Below are 18,598 nucleotides of genomic sequence, written 5' to 3'. Positions count from 1 at the left end.
CATTCCTCCTAACAATTCATCGATATGTGCTGATACTAACATGAAGCTTTAATTAATTACCTGACATTTCTTTGTGTTTCTATAAGCCAAAATCCGAAGTCTGAATCTGTTAGTTTGCTCCATCATAAGCTTATAACGGAAGCCGAATTTTCAAAAAAAGTAGATGGCAACAGATCTATTGAAATCAGAAAAAAACATTTATAATTCTCTAAATGCAATAAAAATGGCACTGTCTTGAGTATCTTGCTTTCCACTATTACATTAAATTAAATACCTAGAAAAATGCTGTGTAATCTCAAGTGTCCAAACAAAGTATCTCTATGATGTAAAAGAAAAAAATAGGAAGTTTTAACATAATACTTCAAAATTAATTGGTCTAGGAACCAGATTTAGATAATCGACCATTGCCTGTTTTGCTGTTCAGCAACTTTGTGTTGCTTCCTATAGTTTCGAAGCCTATGATAGAAAACGTTTGGTAGTAACTTTTGTAGGTTTTATTAAATGAAAAGTAATGGGGAGCTGATACTCCTGAAATAATCCCTTATGATGCCTGAGCTGAGAAACATTTGAAACTAAGCAGGAGTCTTGTTTTGCTCAAGCAAACACACCAATCTTTCATATATACTACTAAAAAAAAAAAAAAAGTGAGAGATATAAAGAATGGATGAATGGATTAAAGTTTATTTCTTTTCATGGTTTCTGTATGATTTTTGTCACTTATAAAATATTTAAATTACAATGGAAACTGACGGACACTTTAACGAGGAAGTACAGGCAGCAATCACAATAGTTTAGTCTGTGAAGTGGGGAAGTCAAGGGTCAGAAATGTCAGATTGGCTTTTAGACAAATGAAAGAGACCTCTGGAGACTTAAACAGAATTATAAAGACAAGGCAGCATGCAATTTTTTAGTACTTTTTAGTTGGGTTATGTCAGTCTGTAATCAGGAACAAGTTATAAAAGCAATACTTCTCTGACAAACTACTAACACCTCTAATCCAAACAGTGCTAGGCAGATATTCAAGTACTTTGACCACTAGGAATCCAGACGAGTCTGGATGTCTCGCACACTAAGCTAACAAGGGGAAACAATTACGCACTTTTTCCAAATTTTGACTATATACTATCGACAAAACAGCGTGTTTTATGTCGAACGATTTTCCTCCGTGCTTTCTGAAAACGCTTAAAACACAGCAGACAGCGGCACCTCCTTAGTCTATTGCCACAGCCGAGGAGACACCTGTTAACTTTTTTTCCCCCTTTCGGAGGCGAGGAGGCAGGATTGTCGGCCACGAACGGCATCTGCTGCTTTGCAGACACCCCCTCTCCGCAGTCCTTCGCATTCACCTTGCACCCCCGGTGTCTCCCGCCGCCCCGGCGGCTCTGTCCTGCCCTGCCCTGCCCTGCCCGCCCCGGGGTCCCGCCGGGGCCGGGGGGTCGCGGCTCCCCAATCCCCGCGGCCGCCCTCCCGCCGCCGGCTGCGCACGTGCGCGGCGGCCGCGAGCGCGCGGCGGTGCCCCCGAGCGGCGCCCGCGTCCCCCCGCGGGGCTACGGGGCGGCTCCAGAGCGAAGTCCCGCCGGCCCCGATGCCTCCCGCGGGAAAGAACCCCGCGGCCTCCGGTGCGCGGGCGGCGCCCTGCAGTCAAAGTTCCAGGTCTTTTGCTAACTTCTTCTCCCTGGCTCTGTCCTACGGTTCGTGTGCTCTCTTAGCCATCCGCCCCCCACCCCCCTTCCCCCTTCCCTACAAAAACTTTTGGAGTTGTCGCGGAAACGTTTCTCGTGAATAAATGCTCCCGACCTTCGGGGCTTGCTCCTTTCCCCAAGGAAGCCCTCTGGATTTTCCCAGGGAGCAGGATCAGGCCTGGGCAGCTGTAGTTTCAAGGCAGTAGCACAGCAGCCACAAAGTTGCCTTGGAGATGGAAAGCTTTTAGTGAAGGAGCGATTTCTCCTGTAAGAGCTATCAGCGCTCGGGTTCTCCTGGTGTCCTGCAAGGAACAATTAAGGTAGCGGTTTCTTTTCCCCGCTCCTTTATTTAATAATTAATTTCATAATCCTTAATAAAACAGCGTGAAGTGCTACACCCTTTACCAACAAAGCGAGTCATCACTCTCAGTTCACGTTTCCAGCATTACGCCTTTTTAGCCCGCCACTACCCGGTGCCCACTCTCTGGACGTGCGGGTACGTTCTCGGAGGTGCCCGGGGGGTGCGTGGGGTTCCCCCGGGCCCGGGCTGGCACCGGGCACCTCTGGTACGGCCCTGGGGGTGGCAGGGCGCGCGCACCCCCCGGCTCCCATCCCAGCCCGTCCTCCGCCGTGGGAAGCCCACGGGGGACACGCTGCCTGCGCCCGTTGTGTACCCGCCGCCCTTCTGCGCCCGCGGAGTCGCAGAAAGGGTCCCTGTCTCCCTCTACTCCTCTTCCCTGCTGGAGCCCAGACTCCAGAGGAAGAAAGTGTGCGAAACTGCAACTGAGTGGCGTTGTTGCGCCGGCAGCGGAGGCTGTGTCCCCTGCACACAGAGCGGGAGCGGAGCTGGGAAAGCAGTTGGAAAATGCCCAGAAATACTTTCACAGTGGTCAAGCCTGGAGATCCCTGACACCCCTCCTTCTCTCCCCCGCCCCCGCCCCGCTAGCCCCATGGCCTGGCACCCCGCGTAGCCCGGTCCGCGGGCGCGGGTGTGTGTGTGTGTGCGAGTGCGTGTGGGAGTGCGTGTGTGTGTGAGTGCGTGTGTGTGTGCGTGTGTGTCTGTGCCGCACCTGCCGGGCGATGCCAGCGGCCGGACTGCCCGCCGGGGCTGCGCCGCGGATCGCGCTTCCCGCCGCCGCCGCCGCCGCCGGCCGCCGCCGCTGCCTGCGCTGGGCATGTCTCTGGGGCCGGCGGGGCCCCGGCTCCCTCCGCTCCTCGGCTTATGGACGGCGGCAGCGGCAGCAGCAGCGCTAGCAAGCAAGCGAGCAAGCAACCTGCACCAGGACTGCGCGGAGGAGTGGGAGCCCGCGATGCTTTGGCCTCAGTACTTTTCCTTAGCCTGTCTGGCTAACCGGGGCCATTGCTGCCGCCGCTGCTGCTGCTAGACACACAACACACACCAACATCAGGAGGGGGAAAAGTAAGGGAGAGAGGAGAAAAAAAAAAAAATCCCAGGAAGATGGCGCCCACCAAGCCAAGCTTTCAGCAGGATCCTTCCAGGCGAGAACGGTAACACTTTCTCTTTATTGAACCTGCAGCAGCAGTAGCAGCAGCAGCAGCCGCAGCAGCGCCGGGCCGGGCCGAGCCGCCGCCGCCGGGGGCCGGGGCTGGCTGCCATGCCGGGGTGGGGGGACCTGCCGCCGGCACCCGCTGCTCGCACAGCCGGGCACCGTGAGTTCCTCCTAGAGCGCACCGCCAGCCGCGCACACACACACACACACACACACACACTCACACTCACACACTCACTCAGAACAAGCCGCGCAGCAGCGGCCCCGCTCCGGTGGCCGCACCGCCGCGGCTGCCGGAGCCGGTGTTTGGCGGGGCGCGTTGTAGAGCGGACGTGTGTGTATGTGTGTGTGTGTATGTGTGTGTGTGTGTGCGCGGGGGCGGGAGGCCCCAGGCGGCCCCGCCGCTCGGCGGCCCCAGGGCGCTGCGCCAGGCCCGGCGTTCCGGGCGGAGGGGCCGGCCCCGCCGGTGCGGTTCCAGCGCGGCTAGGCCGGAGCGCGGGGGGAGCGCCGCCAGCTGCGCCCGCAGGGCTGCCCGGCCCGGCCCCTGCCCCGCGCTGCTGCTGCCGCCGCCGCCGCCGCCGCCGCCGGGAGGGCAGCGGGTGCCGGCGCCCCCCGGGGTGGGCAGAGCGGAGCCGGTGCGCGGGCGGGAGGGAGGCGGGGAGGCGGTGCGCGGGGTCCGGGGAGGGAGGCGGGGGGATCGCGCTACCCCTCTTTTGGTTCCCGGCCCGCCGCCTGCCCCATGCACTTTTGTTGGTGAAGAGTGCTCGCGATTAATCTGCTCTGCTGGTGACACGAATTGCCCGTAGCGGATTTGTTCTAGTAAAGTGAATCTTTCTAGAAGTGACTGGTAGGAGACAAGAGTACAAGTTCATGTGATGTTACTTTGTGATTCTTACAAAAGTATTCAAAGCTCCATTGCTACACTGCGGCAAGATGTATGCCCAGAAGGAGAGCAGCCAGAGGTTTTGAGGAGGGCTCTTTCCCTCCCGCCTCCTTCAGCGTTACAAGTGAACTTGAGGGTGAGGGGTGAGGAAGGTTCCTGGCTAGTTGTAAAAATGGAAATTAACATTTAGACAGCCTTTAAAAGTAGCTGGATCGTGTGTTAGATGCTTTATGTTTCATAGCATAAGTAAGTCTGAAAAATATTTAAAGAAAAATACCTTAGGCTTAATTTCATATTTATATTTTTTAGGATGATCAGCATTTCTAGTGCAACTTCCAAATCACACAGATTTTGTCTAAACCGCTGTGTCATTTCTCCTAAGAAGGCAGTTTTCCCAGTATAAAACCCCCATACCTTTCATATTTACCACAGAAGTGTTAGTGTGGTTGTGTTAGATACATTAGTATTAACTGTTGCACTTTGACAAGGCTACACTGATATGCAGCAAAATTCGGAGATACATGTAATGGAAAAACAGTACATCCTCAGAATTCAATTACTTAATTACAGATTGTCATCTTCAACTATATATTTTTTTTTTTAAATCTTCATTCCAGTGACTGCAAAGGTGTTTCTACTGTGTTAATAACACTTAAAGCAGTATGTTTTTCTCCTGCAGAGTTCTTTGTTGGAAAAACAATTCATATGAATAAGTCCTGTCCCTCTGCCTCCCCCTCCTCACCCCTGCTTCCGACACACAATTCTGCTGTCTTCTTTCTGAGCATGGTACTATATTAGTGCTAAGTGTATTTGCCAGGATAGCTTCAGTAATCTCTCCAGCAGAAGCATATTTGTGTGCCATTTTGGGAATTTCTCTGAGATAGGAATCTTGAAGATAGAATTAATTTCTAGGGGAAACTTCATAGCCTGTGCATGAGTGCTTTCTTTATCACCTGTCTCCATTTGGCATTCGGAGAAGGTAAATCAAAGTGCGCGATTTGTTATTCTGCTCCACTTGAGAGCTGAACTAAATAACACTTGGTCTGAAATTCTGATTGAAGTTGTAGGAGGATATACTGTATTTAATTTAATGCCCTTTAATAGCATCTTCTTGTTCAGCTCTGATGCTGTCATTTTAAAGGTTGGATCGGAGTAGTTTTTTCCCTGTAGGGAGTGGGAGGTGTAATCATTTCCGGGGAAAAAACTAGTCTAAATTCCTAGAACGCTAATAGCCATAAACTTGGCCTAGTGTCCAAGAAGTTGTTTTTTGCCCTTAGGGTTCACTTTGTTATCACTCTTTACAGTGCTCTGGACAGTTTAGTGATAAGTATTGCATGTAGAAGTTGATGACATTTTTTGTAGCAGAAATAATGGCAATCTGTTTGTTCCCTAAAAAAGTTTTGGAGAAGATGGATCAATGTTTCAATAAACCGGTACCCATGTACATTTTTCAAAAGTTATGTAATGTGCTCCTGAAGTCTTGCATGTAACTATTTTAGCTGTCTTTGTACACATCCTTTCGGTTGTGTAAGCCAAGCTATTCAAAATACAGGAGCATGTCAGTTACTGAAGGGGTTTTGCAGCCTTTTCTTAGCTATTACTTCAGTAAACTGGTTCTCAAAATTAGAATCCTGTAAGTGAACTTTGTGTACATTCTTTTTCAGTCTTCATTACCACAGTATTTAGGTAGATTGTGTTACATTTTTTCAAGCAAGAGGTTAGTGATTACAAAACATATGTAAAAAGTAGTAGTCTCTGATGTAACCAGACACACAAATTGTTCTGAAACTCTCTTTACCTGTTTACATTTTTAAAAAAGAATATATGAAAACTTACACACTTGTTTGATTTTCTTTTAAACTCTGAGCTTAAAAGAAATTGTGTGGATATACACTCAAGAAAATGAAATAGACAGAAGTGTCATGCATATGATGTGCCAGCACTGATTTGTAAAGCATATCTTAATGTTAGAGTGCTATGGGTTTAAAGTGAAAGAGAAAAAAACCTTTATTTTGGCATTTTTTTCTAGAGCATGAGCTTAAACGTAGCAGTGATAAATGATGATATGCATTGTCTAACACTTGCTTTTATATAAATAGCTCCAGAAGATTGCTTAAATGATAATCGAAAATATGAAATAGGGTGGCCTTCATATCACAAGGCCAAGGGTCTACAAATGGAAAAACTGAAATAATGAAATATTTCCAAGGCAACAGACTGTCAACAAGAACAGTAATGCATGGGCATATCATAGAGCTACCAGAGAGGATATTAGATCTTATAGCTCTAGAGCCAGGAGTTATAATGACCTTTATTAAATAGAGCCCTCCCACATTACAACAATCTGTCTGATTTCTGATTTATGGATTAGCAGTCATACTACTCTTCATAATTTGAAACATTCTCCCACCATATTTGATTTGCTGCGTTTTTCACCACTGGAATAATACATTATTTAGAGCTTACATGAGAGTATTGATCAACAAAAGTTATATTACATATTTTCAGAAACTAATGGGATTCTGAATAACAAGGTTTTGTCTACAGCACTGTTTCTACATTCTTTACAGCACAACTGGTTTTTTTCTTACAAGTTATACCAATCTAGCTTGTTTCTACCAGTTTAATGGCGTTATATTCTAATGCTGTATTATAAATAAGTTATAAATAATTAGAGAATTTTGTCAACAGATTAATACAACATCCAGAGCCATAGGTATTTTTAAGAGAATATCAGGATATATTGTCAGCATCCATCTCTTTTTATTAGCATCTCACTTGAATTTCAGAATCTAATATACTGGCAATTTCAAATCACATTTGTTTGAAATTTGGCACAGAAGTTGCCAGCCTAGGTGGGAATTTTACTGCAAGAGTGATTTTTTGTAAAACAGTTGTTGAAAACTGACATTCTAGGCATTAGTTTCATCAGCATCCTGCCTAAAATGTGAAGTGTTTAAAAAAATGTTAATTTCATAAAATTATCTTTATAACAATACTCTCCATATTGAAAAATGTATGCTGCGATAATAACTGATACTGATCATGAAAACTGTTACCATTTTATTAACATTTTTGGAACGATTCTTCTACCACTGAGGTCAGTAGAATGAAACCATTTTACCAACGTGGCAGAAATTTGTTTGACAGTAACTAAGTAACGTTTTTTTTAGAATTTACTGTTATCATCTCATCTCATGTGAATAAACCTTACATTCAGTCAGTGCATCAGATTAATTTTCTATTATTGGCACTAGTAGCTCTTGCAGGTGTAAAAGGACCTCATCTTCTGAGATGAGATTTCAGCACAGTCATGTTGTTTCAAAATGAATCAAGCAAAGTTGTTGTGCAGGATGTCACCCTGGAAATTTTTCTATATATTTTAAACATAAGATATTTTTAAAGTACATAGCCAAGACTGAATTTTCACCCTCGGAGTTTGTTTCTTTGGTTGGTTTGTTTGCTTATGCTTAATGTTTGGGTTTGTTTGTTTTTTTTTAAAGAAGCTGCCAAAGATTTACGGCCATGAGAGGAAATGTTTTGAAAATTAATTTCAAAAGAACTGCAGTTTTTTTCAGAAGAGGCCATTTCTTTCCATGTAATATTTATAAGGCTACAGTATGTTATCTTTAACATACAAAGTCCCATTAGTGCAAATGAGGTGTGTGACTTTGTTTAATAGGATTTTTCATAATAAGGATAATTTGTAATAATATTGTATTTTGCTGCATAAGGAAATGTGCCATAGTAGGAATATAATGGTTGCTGCCATGCCTTATATGACTAGAGCATTGTTCTGTGACTAGCTCGAGCAGTGGTTTTGCAATACACAAAGTCCTAGTCAAATGAATAGGACCGTTGTGCCATTCATTTGAACAGGACTTTGAGTAGTACAAATATTCATTAATTTTGTATGCTACAGAAGCATATTACACAGGACAAAGAAGGTACGGTAAGGGTAGGATAGTATTTCTGTTTGTAGCTTGCCAGAACTGGACCCTGTCTTTGGGGCAATATTGAGTTCAAGCTGTACCTTAATCTTTAGAAAAGTCCCAAATGAAATTATGTAGACAATTAAAGTGTACTACAGAGAATCACAAGCAAGGGTAAAAGTATTTTTAACATATAATTTAATAGATGTGAATTTGTTCTCAAAGAGATCACAATGATAAATGCACATAGTGGGAGGAGTGAGCTTTGCATCTGTATGTTACTATAAAACCCGAAAGTCTTGAGGTTCTCAAGTAAAAATGGAGTGGTTTTCAAGGAGATCCTGATGTCAGCCTGCTGCAGCTAGATACTGAGAGTTATGCCAGCCCTCACCCGGGACTCTGCATGCAGGCGAGAGCCAGGCATGTTGGAGAACAAGTCATATGTAAGCAAGAATTTGAAATGGATTATTGAAAGCAGAGTTTTAAGATTTGTTACAGGATATTTTCCCAGCCTTTCTTGTATGTTGCATTTTGGACTTTCACTCTTCAGTTTTGTCTTGTCATTTGTGTGTTCTGGAGAACTTCTTGCTAATGTCATCCAGTGTCTGAAGACTTTAATATTAATACTGAGTATTTCTGCAGATATGTTTCTTTATATAGCTTTGAAAAGTCTGAAAACTTTGTCCTACACATTTTACTGATGAGATAGTTACACACAAAAATTCTTGAGAACTAGCAGAAGTGGCAAAAGATGTCAATGTTAGCACTAGGAATAAAATTCCAGCCCCTATTTTGACTGTGTATTCAAAGATTACATTGCTTTCATTAGAGGGATTTACATTTCTTTTACAGGCAAAATCTCCACTGAAATAAAGTGCTTTCAGAGAATGGCTTGATTGCAATTTAAAATTAGCTGTTAGCTTGATATATAATAGAAGTTCAACACTTACGTTAAATAATTTAAGTGGAAAAGTACTGTTCCATTACCTGCAGGCATGTTAGGTTTACATATGTATATAGTGAACATAGGGGATATAGTCTGAATAATATGTATGTATGTAATCTACAATAATGTCCCAGGGGCTTTTCTGAAGAGCCTATTGGATTTAGGCATTCAACACATACTGCATTTCAGTGAAATATGGGCACCTAAATCCTATAAGCCCCCTTTAAAATACTTGCCTGGGAATTTTGTCTCCAACAGGAATTTAGAGCAGGCTTCATTACACATTACATTGTTTTAAGCTGAATTTTATTGTGTAATGAATAGTCTTTTAACAGTCATTTTGGATGAAATCTTAAAGTGTTATAGTTTTGCTCAAATTTAGACACAGAACAGATATATATTATGATGGGGGGCAGGGTGGAGATTTTTTCCTCTTGCTTACCTATCATGTTGGAAAATCATGTGCAAATTCACATTTACAATCAGTTTACTCAGAGCCTAGGTTTATATGAGTTAGATGCCAAAGCTATAATTAATTTAGCAAAAATATGAGATACCAAATTTTAGAATAATGCTTGTTAGAAAGCTGTTTTTCCTTAGAGATGATGCGAGGCAGAATTTGTTTCTTGGTGGGAAAAAAATGTACGTGGGCAGTCTTCACAGATCAAGGTTGAGGTCAGTAGAAAGAACTGAGTGACTGAATCTGTACAGTGCTGGCAGCAGGATTAAAAAAGGAAAAAAATATTAAAAAAAGAGAAGAGGTGCCAGTGGTACTTATCCTTCAACCTTTACAGCTGAAAAAAAAGGTAGCTGATTTTATTTGTCTGACTATAGTTAGATGTAGGATTGGCATGTTTGCTTCACCTTTGCATAAATTACTAACAGTATGTACAGGAGGTTCTCGAAAAGAACTGCAATGTAAAAACAAAACTGCTTTCTCTCGGTAAGTCACAAATAGAAGATGAACATAAAAAGACAAACAAATGCTTTGGGCTAATTCATTCATTCTTTCTGAGCTGCTGTTCAGTTTTACAGCAAAACTTGCATTTCTTGTGAAAAATCAAAAGTACAGTAATTTTTGTCATCGGCTGAATGAGCTAGATAAATGGTACTCAAGTAGCAGTGTTTGCAGGATCCAAGTAGTTTACTAAAGTATCTTAATTAATTGGATGTTCACTTTAATAGTGAGGTTTCCTGTTTATAGGCAGTGCTCTGTAACAAGAACATATATTTGATACGTAAATGATATATATGATTTCAGAAGGCCCATTTTTATTCAAGATCTATTTTTACTAAACAGCTGTTTCGTGTTAACAAACAACAAGAAATAAATGGAGGTGGCAGAAAATAGGCTTCATATGAGAAGCATGATAGAGAAGATACATCAGATTCCAGATCTTTGAAACATATATGCTGTTCCTTTTATCAATCACTCTACTCACACTCAAATTTCCAAACTAAGAGATGCTTTCTTTCCTTTTATTCCTTTCTTAACAGGAAGAAAAATGCTTCTCTACAGAACTGTGATTTCAAAACTGTTAATCCATGGTTTTTGAGGGTAATATTTCAAATTTTGTTGTTGTATCACTTCCAAAAACGAGAATAGGAGACCACAGGATGTCGTGAACATTGCAAATCCCCTTTTCTTTCTCCAAAAATAATTTGACATACTGAATGAGCATCTTTAGGAAGAGCCAGCACTTAGATTATGGATTTAGAATTCCTTTGGGAGGGATGTTTTCTAAAATTGTTTGTTATGGTACTAGTGCAAAAGGAGGTATTTAAGTCCTATTCATGACTTACTTGTTTCTTGTGGCAATTATCATATATTACAATATTTGTTCAATTCAAATAGGAACAAAACCCAAAGTGATTAAGGGGGAAAGTGTGTTTTAAATGACAGAGTATTACACCTGAAAAGAAAAATTATATTTCTTCAATATTTATTCTGCTTCTTACTAATTATGAGGAAAACTTTAAAGGATTTTTCACTGACTTGTATGCACACATACTGCAAAGTGCAGCTGTACATTTTATGTTAGACACAGTATATATATTTGCTTGAAAGGAAGTAATGCTAGTTGCTCATCTTCTGCAAGCTATAAATGTCTTACTTAAGATAAAGTTAAATGTAAATACATGTACTGGAATGGAGGGGTTTTTTTCCCTCTAATGCTGTGACGGAAAAGTAGTCTCATCCCTTTTTTTTTTTTTCTTTTTTTTTTTTCCCCACATTTTTATTGTTCTGTGTAAATGTAATTTGTTAATCCTGTGAAATTTGTCATAGATAAATTTGCTTGGATTATCTTGTCACCACCGTATCTGCATTCTTTTGTTCATTGCTTATTCATAATTTAACAGTCTGGCAGTGAGCCTTTTTGGGATGCTCACAAAAGATATATGACCTCTACCAGCTGCTACTATAACCTGCAGAATGCACAGCAAGACATTAGAAACGTGAGGATTCCTCTACTGATTAAAGTGCTCTTCATTTAAACAGTCTGTTCATAAGAATCTCAGGAATCTTTGTGGATAGCAGTTTTGATTTTTCTTTTCTCATAAAATTACTTCTAACATTTTCTTTTCTCGAATGGGAAAAGTAAGATTGAATCTTAAGATGGTGGTGCTTTGTGTTCAGATGGACTAAGGGAAATTAAATCCCTCATTATGTATGTGTATGTATACAAAAGTGTGCATGTGCATATACACATGTGCATATACCTGTACCTGTCTCTACCTATGCATGTGTATATATATATATGTATATATATATGTATGTATGTATTTTCTGCAGTTTTACAGTGGGAGAAGTTAGTGCCCGTGTGTGTTATTTTAAAACTATCTCATCTATTAAGATATTTTCCAGCACATATTATTATGCAGTACTAATTTACAGAGTTATCTGATTTAACCCTACTTTAGCCCTAGTGTCTTACAGATTGTATTGTGTAAATACTCAATATTATACAGTACACAAAAGACATTAAATAGAATGTTACTTGAAGTGTAACAACATTTTAGATTTTCATTATTCTCCTGACTAACTTTAGCATATAAATTTTTCCCCTTTTTACTTTTTTTCCTTCTTATCTGCAGATCAGCTTGTGAGTAATGGCTAGTTTTTACCTCCCCTTTGTGCTGGCACATGATTATAGTTCAAAATAATTCATTGCTAATCCATGCAGTATTGGTTCATCTCCATCACTCTGTTTTGTGATTAGAGCCTCAGGCCTGTAAGAACATCTTTCTGCACAGTTTTCTATCCTGATTTTCTTTGACTGCAACCCATATTTTAAATTGTTCTATCTTTACTGTTCACCTACCAATCCTATTTCATTTTTAAAAAATGTATCAATTATAAGCAATTAATATATTGTGGGGTTATTTTTCAAGGGTTTATGAAAACCAATTTTTTTCCACTACAGTAAGTCTCCAGCTAGTTGTGTTTATAGGTCTTAGTTCATCTCAGCTGATGATGGAAATCTGACTTGAGTTTCTCATTTTTCCTTAGCAGTCTGAATTTCCTGTGTACTTATTTACATTAGGTGCCTCAAGAAGTCCAGAATCTTAAAAAGAAACACCTTTTTTTTTTTGAAACAGACTACAATAGAATGGTAATTACTGTCTTCTCATTCTTAACACAACATTTCAAACAGAGCTGGTGTAAAATAAAGCTGCCAAAGGAACTTTTAAAATACATAGGGCCTGATCCTACCATGATTACTCTAGTTGAAGTTACTGTTTATTGGGTCAGATATGAACTGATGTGACATTAGAGCTGGGCTTATATGATATAATGATATCTTACTTTGGTCAGATTTAAATTTAATATTTCAGATTGTGAAGAAAATCCATCCTTTTATTTCACATCATATGATGCTAGTTTTATGAGAAGGTCATCTAAAAGATTTTTCAAGACTTTGTTTCAGCACTGAGTAGTCCTGTGTTCCTTTTAATAATTACTTTCATCTCATTGTAGCCGTGTGTTTGAAAGTGTAGGTCAATAAGGATGATCGCATTCAGAATTTCATGATCTGTGTAGTGGAACAAATTGAAAGCAAAGCCTGTATCAATCACTGTGAAGGGAGGGTTAATTGTTACTGCTTCTCAAGCCTCTGGACAGATAAACCAGTAATGAAATACTTATTGCTCTGATATGTGAATGGTTAAGGATGAAACAATGGAAATAGAAGCAGTCTTCAAAGATAACAAAAAAACCTAAAAAACCAAAAACAAAACCAAAAAACCAAAGAAAAGAATAATCTGGACTAAAGTAAGATACTGTTTATGCTGTTTATTAACATTTTAAAAGTAATTTTATTTTCATCTAACATAGACGTCTAGGAATGGTGTGACAGTAAGAATATATGAGGTTTCTAAAGCTAGTATAAAATATGAATTTAAAACCTTTTATTATACAAACAATTTAAACCTGGAACTTAGGTAAAAGTAACATTTATAGCATTAATGTTTTCTTTTATTTTCTGTGTTTTTAATTTGTGGTACCTTTCAGTGTTGGTTTTTTTTTTTTTTGAAAACATAGCTGTATTCACTAAGTCAAATTTGTTTTGTTTTCATGTGAAGTTGTTTTAAAGCATTTTATCTACAGCCAAGCAGAACTCTAAAAGAGTGTTTAAAGATAGAAGCAGAAAAATAAAAATGAGTGCAAAACAAATTATGATATTACAGTAAACATTTAACCATTTCTAGAATGTGAACGTAACATTTTAAACATCTGTTAGTTACTTATATGTTGAAATATATGCAAAAATATTTAGCCAAATTGAAGTCTTAGGCCCATGACAATCATCTCAACACAGTGGGTAGTTCTGAAAATTAATGAGAATGATAATACTGTAAAGACTGTTCCAGAGTTTGCCCAAATTCATTATCTAAGACTCTTGTTAAGAACATCTCAAAGAATTTTAACCAGGAAAATATATTAATGGTTCAAAAGCATTTTTCAAAATGGTGATTTATAAAAGTATAATGGAATTATATATGCAAGAGCTATAGTTAGAAACACAAATAACACAGGAGCAGCACTTCATGAAGGAACATTTTCCAGTAGCTACGTACTTGGCTTTAATTTTGTCCATAGGTGTCAAGGTTTCCTTATTAATTTATATTTTTAGGGAGGAGAAAATGAAAAAGTGAAGGCAACTTACTTACAAAAAAAAAAGTATTTTTACCTCCTTGTTAGTTACTTAATGAGACCTATAGCTGCTTAAAACCTAAGTAATTAATAATTTTAGAACTAGTATAAACATCTTTTAGACAATCAAAAAGCACTTTTAGGAGGAAGGGTGATGAGACACATCTTTAGATTTCACTTCAGAATGTTAAGAATTTCCTGTTGCCTGTTTCCTGATGGGATTGACACAGCTGTGTATCATATGGAATGAAAGAGGAACTGAGTGCCTGACTTTGTTTTATGCGAGCCTTTTATTTAAGAAAACGTATGTGTTGATTTTGGCTCTTTTTTTAACACATCACTCATATGAATGCTATAAGCAAGTTTATCCAAATGGGAGCTAATTTATCTATTTTCTAAGGGATAAAAAATGTTAGTAACTAAAATATATCAGTTAAGAATGGTGGTGGATTTTTTTTTCTTTTCTTTTCTTTCCCCCTCTCTCTTTTCTATGTCCAATGAAAAAGGAAGGGTGTTTGGATGATTACTGTGTTGTTTCCATTTGTATTTTCAGAAGCCATTGATATATAGAAGGAAGTATGAGTATGTGTACGTGCATGTGTAGTTATTGGAAAACAGATCAGTTTATAGAGTTCCTTAAGCATTTTGGCTGTTCTGAAATCACTTAGTCCATCTACAAAACAGTTTTCATTGGAGATGTGAATGCAAATTAGAGAGGAGTGGGAGGATCCAAACATTTTTTAAGCAGTAATTTTGATCTAGATTGTCCCACTTCATGAACCAATTCTTTAAAGAGATTCAGGATGGGAAACTAATAATTAAAGTCTTCAGTATTTTCCTTCTGTGGTGAGAGAAAGCTTAGCAGAAGATGGCTAACCTGGTTAACTGATCTGGGATTAGATAAGAAAAGGTGACACAGATCCATAGCATCGGGGCCACCCTTGCACTTATTGTCCAGTTCCTGGTTGGGTCAGGGTCTGTGGCTCGTGAAGTTGTATAATACTCAGTTCCAGTTAGAATTCATGCTACTTCAAGTCAATGTTATCTTCTGCTCAGAAGGTTGTATAAGGTAAATTTGGTTGCCATATGAAAAATCCTGGGTATTGCAATCACATGATTCAGGCAGCTCCTCAGCATCATTCTATAGCCCTGTGCCACTGAGGCAGAGGCAGCACAAGTGCAGAGTGCATTGCAGGGATGGGCAGTAGTGCTGTGGGCATGTTAAAGGGCAGAGCAGAGGCATATACAACTAAGCGTGGTGATTCCATTGGATTGCTTCTGAGACTGTCTCTCCAAGCAAGATACAGACTTCCAAATCATTAGAATCATTGTGAATTGCACTTTAAGTCTTAAGTTTTGATCCTCCCAACCTGCCAGTCAGCTCTGAAAACAGTTGATGATGTCCCTGTTCCTTTGCCCTCTGACTTTTTGGCAAATATCATCTTTCTACTACCTTCAGATACTGTGATCACTTCTTTAGTCCATCCTTTGGAGAATCTTTCTCATTCATTACCCAGCTTTGTGTGGGAGCTCTGCAACATGTTGTCTCTCAACCGCCCCCCTTTTTTCCCTTATTCTACTCTTCATCTTTGCATAATCTTATGTGGAAACACAGTTTAAGTGTCATCTCTTTGTACATGATTCATAAGCTCACGGTATTTCTATCTCAATGAAAATGTAGTCTTGCTTCTCTGTCATCTCTTCCTTTATTGCTTAACTTAGACTCCCTTAGTAAAAACAGATCTCCTAGAGTTCTTTCCAGTCCATTCATCTACTTTTCAAGTTAACACTGCCATTATTCCAGTTAGGACATGTCTGTAATTTGGCAGTCTCACTGATACAGACCTCTCCCTCATAGTATAGCAATTAAAAAGCAAATAGATTATTTGGTATTAGTAAGAAATTGGTATTAGTAGGAAAGACATAGAAAAACAAACAGAAAACATTACCATTGATACAATGATGGCAATCCATAAATCCACAGTGTGTGCAATCTATGTATTGTGTGTACTTTTGTTATCATAATTTCAAAAAGTAACTGTAGTTTGAGGTAAGGACATGAAGGCTGATGAGATATCTGAAAGGAGTTTTGTCAGATAAAAAATTAAAGTAAAATACTTCATCTTGGAAAAGAGATGACTGAACAAAGCTTCAAGAAGGCAATCAGGAAACAACTATTAACTCTAATAATATGAGAAAAAAGAGACACCCTGTGTAATTGTCTCAGGAAGCAGTTTTAAAACATTTTACAGAAGTGGTTTTGTTTGTTTGTTTGTTTTTATTTCTGTTTCTGTTTTTTTGTTTTGTTTTGTTGTTTTATGTCTTTTCTGTATTCTTTCTCCTTCCCCCCCAGGTAACATGCTATTAAATAGTGAAATTCCTTGTCAAAGGGTGTTTTAGAGGTAAAAAATATGAACAGGCTCAAAAATGCATCAGGCATTGCTCTATTATGTCTCTGAGGAGCTATTATGTGTGATGGTGATGATGTAACAACTTCAGAAAGTTTTTACACAGCTGACTCTGGATGCTGACATGGGATATAGAAAGGGATGCTCTTTCTCTGCTATGCTTTTTTTTTCACTAACCTAGTGTAACAGTTTTGTTCTATTCTGAAGTTCTTTGCATTTAGACTGCATTTAAATCTTGCAGTCTTTTTCTGCCTAACATCCCTGCTGTATTTGTTTTCCTTCCTACTCTTCAGTTAAATGCTCATCCTCACTACCATTGAGAATTATTGCTCCAATTTTATCTGTCCAGAATCCTCTTACAGAGATTATTTTCAGAGTGACAGACTGTCACACTGACCGTGGCATTTTATGTCCCTCCTGGCCTCCCTTCTCTGGTGTATGAAATATTAGTAACTTGCTCTAAGTTTCAAGTCCTTCTTCACTGATCTGTATCACACTGTTACTCTTTGTCAAGGTTTTCTTTCAAGTTATAACATCAGCCCTGTTGCCCATTTACCATATTTGCAAACACATTTGATACCTTATGGTTGGACTTGGACTCTTTTGTTGTATTACCTTTTGAGTTTCTCTCTTTTCCCAAGATGTTCCTTACCTGAAATGCCTACAAAAGAGTGACATCATCAAGCTACTTCTAACAAGATATTGCTTCTTGTGATGCTAGCTGCAATTGTCTTACTGCTTCTGAATAGTTTCCTATCTCTTATCTGATACTTGCTCCCTATGATTTTGGGGGCTGGGGATAGGATTTTGATTCTTTGGTACTTGGTTATATAGTGGGTGTATTAGTACTACAGTGACTTCTGCTAATCTAAGTATGTTGTCTGTGTGTTTGGTTGATCTGTGATGCTGAGTTCCTGTGAGACTAAGTGATGTCTTTTAAGTGTGTTGAGGTGTGAAAAGCTTTTATGAAATTCCGGGGATATAGGACAAATTAATGAGAAATCCACTGAATCTTACTAAATGGACATCTATCTGAGGGAATTCTTGCACTGAAAATGATTGGAGACTGTGGGTGCATATCATATATACTGTCATTGTTGTTATGTTGCTCCTTGCAGCTACTTTTGGGGATGGTTAGAGATGGGATACAGGAAACACTGGTCTGACCCAGTACTCCTGTTTTTGTGCTGTTGCATAGGATGTTTCTGGAAGCTGTAGCAAGTCTCTTTAATCATTCTCTCTCTTAGAAAACTGTTGGCCTCAGTTAAGTAGCTTTGTCTACTATTACTTTCAGTGCATTTCATGAATGGATATGAGATGTGTCACAGCTTAATTACACTGCTCCATAAGGTATTTTTTTCTTGTGATGATATGATTAAGGAAGGCCTTATTTGTGCTGTATGGACAAGGCACCATACCATATGATGCCTTGAAAAAAGAAGGAAAAAGAAGCGTGCCTTCTTTGAAGAGTTCATAATTTTAATTGCTGTTTATTCTTCATTTCTTGGAAAAGTTTTTCTGTAACATAGTTAATTTTACACTCATATTTGAAGATACTTTTTTTTTACTATCAAGCAAAGTGCATATTAAACAGATTGAATTCAGTAAAATTAAATGCTTCAATATTATTTTTATTTGTTGAATCCCCAATGGCATAAAAGTAATGGTGGTGATGACTTGAACATTGCAGTGAACATGTGTGAACTTCAATATGTATTATACTTTTAAACCAGGATGCAAGCTATGTTTTATATGGTAACAGTAAACACAAATAGTAGTGATGTGGATGTTAAATGGCCCATAGTCAAAATATGCATTGATAACTTTTGTCAAAGGTTTGTAATATCAGTCCCCATATAATTTCTGTGTGTAATTTTTTGAGAAAAATCTGATTTGTAATAACTGTTTTCATTAATACATAAGTTTTTCTACTTGCAGACATAGGTTATCATGCATGTAATTTTAATTAATTATGTACTCAGTAGGTGAAGTCACATTTTGCAGTTGTACCAATGTAGACTTGCCACTGTTAGAAAGACTACGGATTTATCAAGGTAGCTGCAAGTATACAATTTCCTTTT

The 18,598-nt window shown here is 39.4% G+C and overlaps 1 protein-coding gene across 4 annotated transcripts in view; it reads left to right on the top strand.

Moving 5' to 3' along the window:
• NPAS3 (neuronal PAS domain protein 3) overlaps positions 1–18,598 on the top strand; it is a 609,449-nt gene that overhangs the window by 1,280 nt on the left and 589,571 nt on the right. Inside the window, exon 1 of one of the 4 annotated variants that reach the window (XM_050335761.1) lies at positions 2,867–3,191. The exons of 2 other annotated variants lie outside the window; for them this stretch is intronic. In XM_050335761.1, coding sequence (XP_050191718.1) covers positions 3,142–3,191 — 50 coding nt within the window. In that variant the 5' untranslated portion in view covers positions 2,867–3,141. Of the gene's footprint in view, positions 1–2,866; positions 3,192–18,598 lie in introns of those variants that run through there. One more of the 4 variants, XM_050335762.1, reaches the window with a different exon arrangement.

The sequence above is a fragment of the Myiozetetes cayanensis genome, unplaced genomic scaffold, assembly GCF_022539395.1.
Source record: "Myiozetetes cayanensis isolate MyiCay16 unplaced genomic scaffold, myiCay2020 scf6-25, whole genome shotgun sequence".
Taxonomy (NCBI): Eukaryota; Metazoa; Chordata; class Aves; order Passeriformes; family Tyrannidae; genus Myiozetetes; species Myiozetetes cayanensis.
Note: the sequence above shows the minus strand (reverse complement) of the source record. Positions and strands in the feature narration are given on the sequence as shown.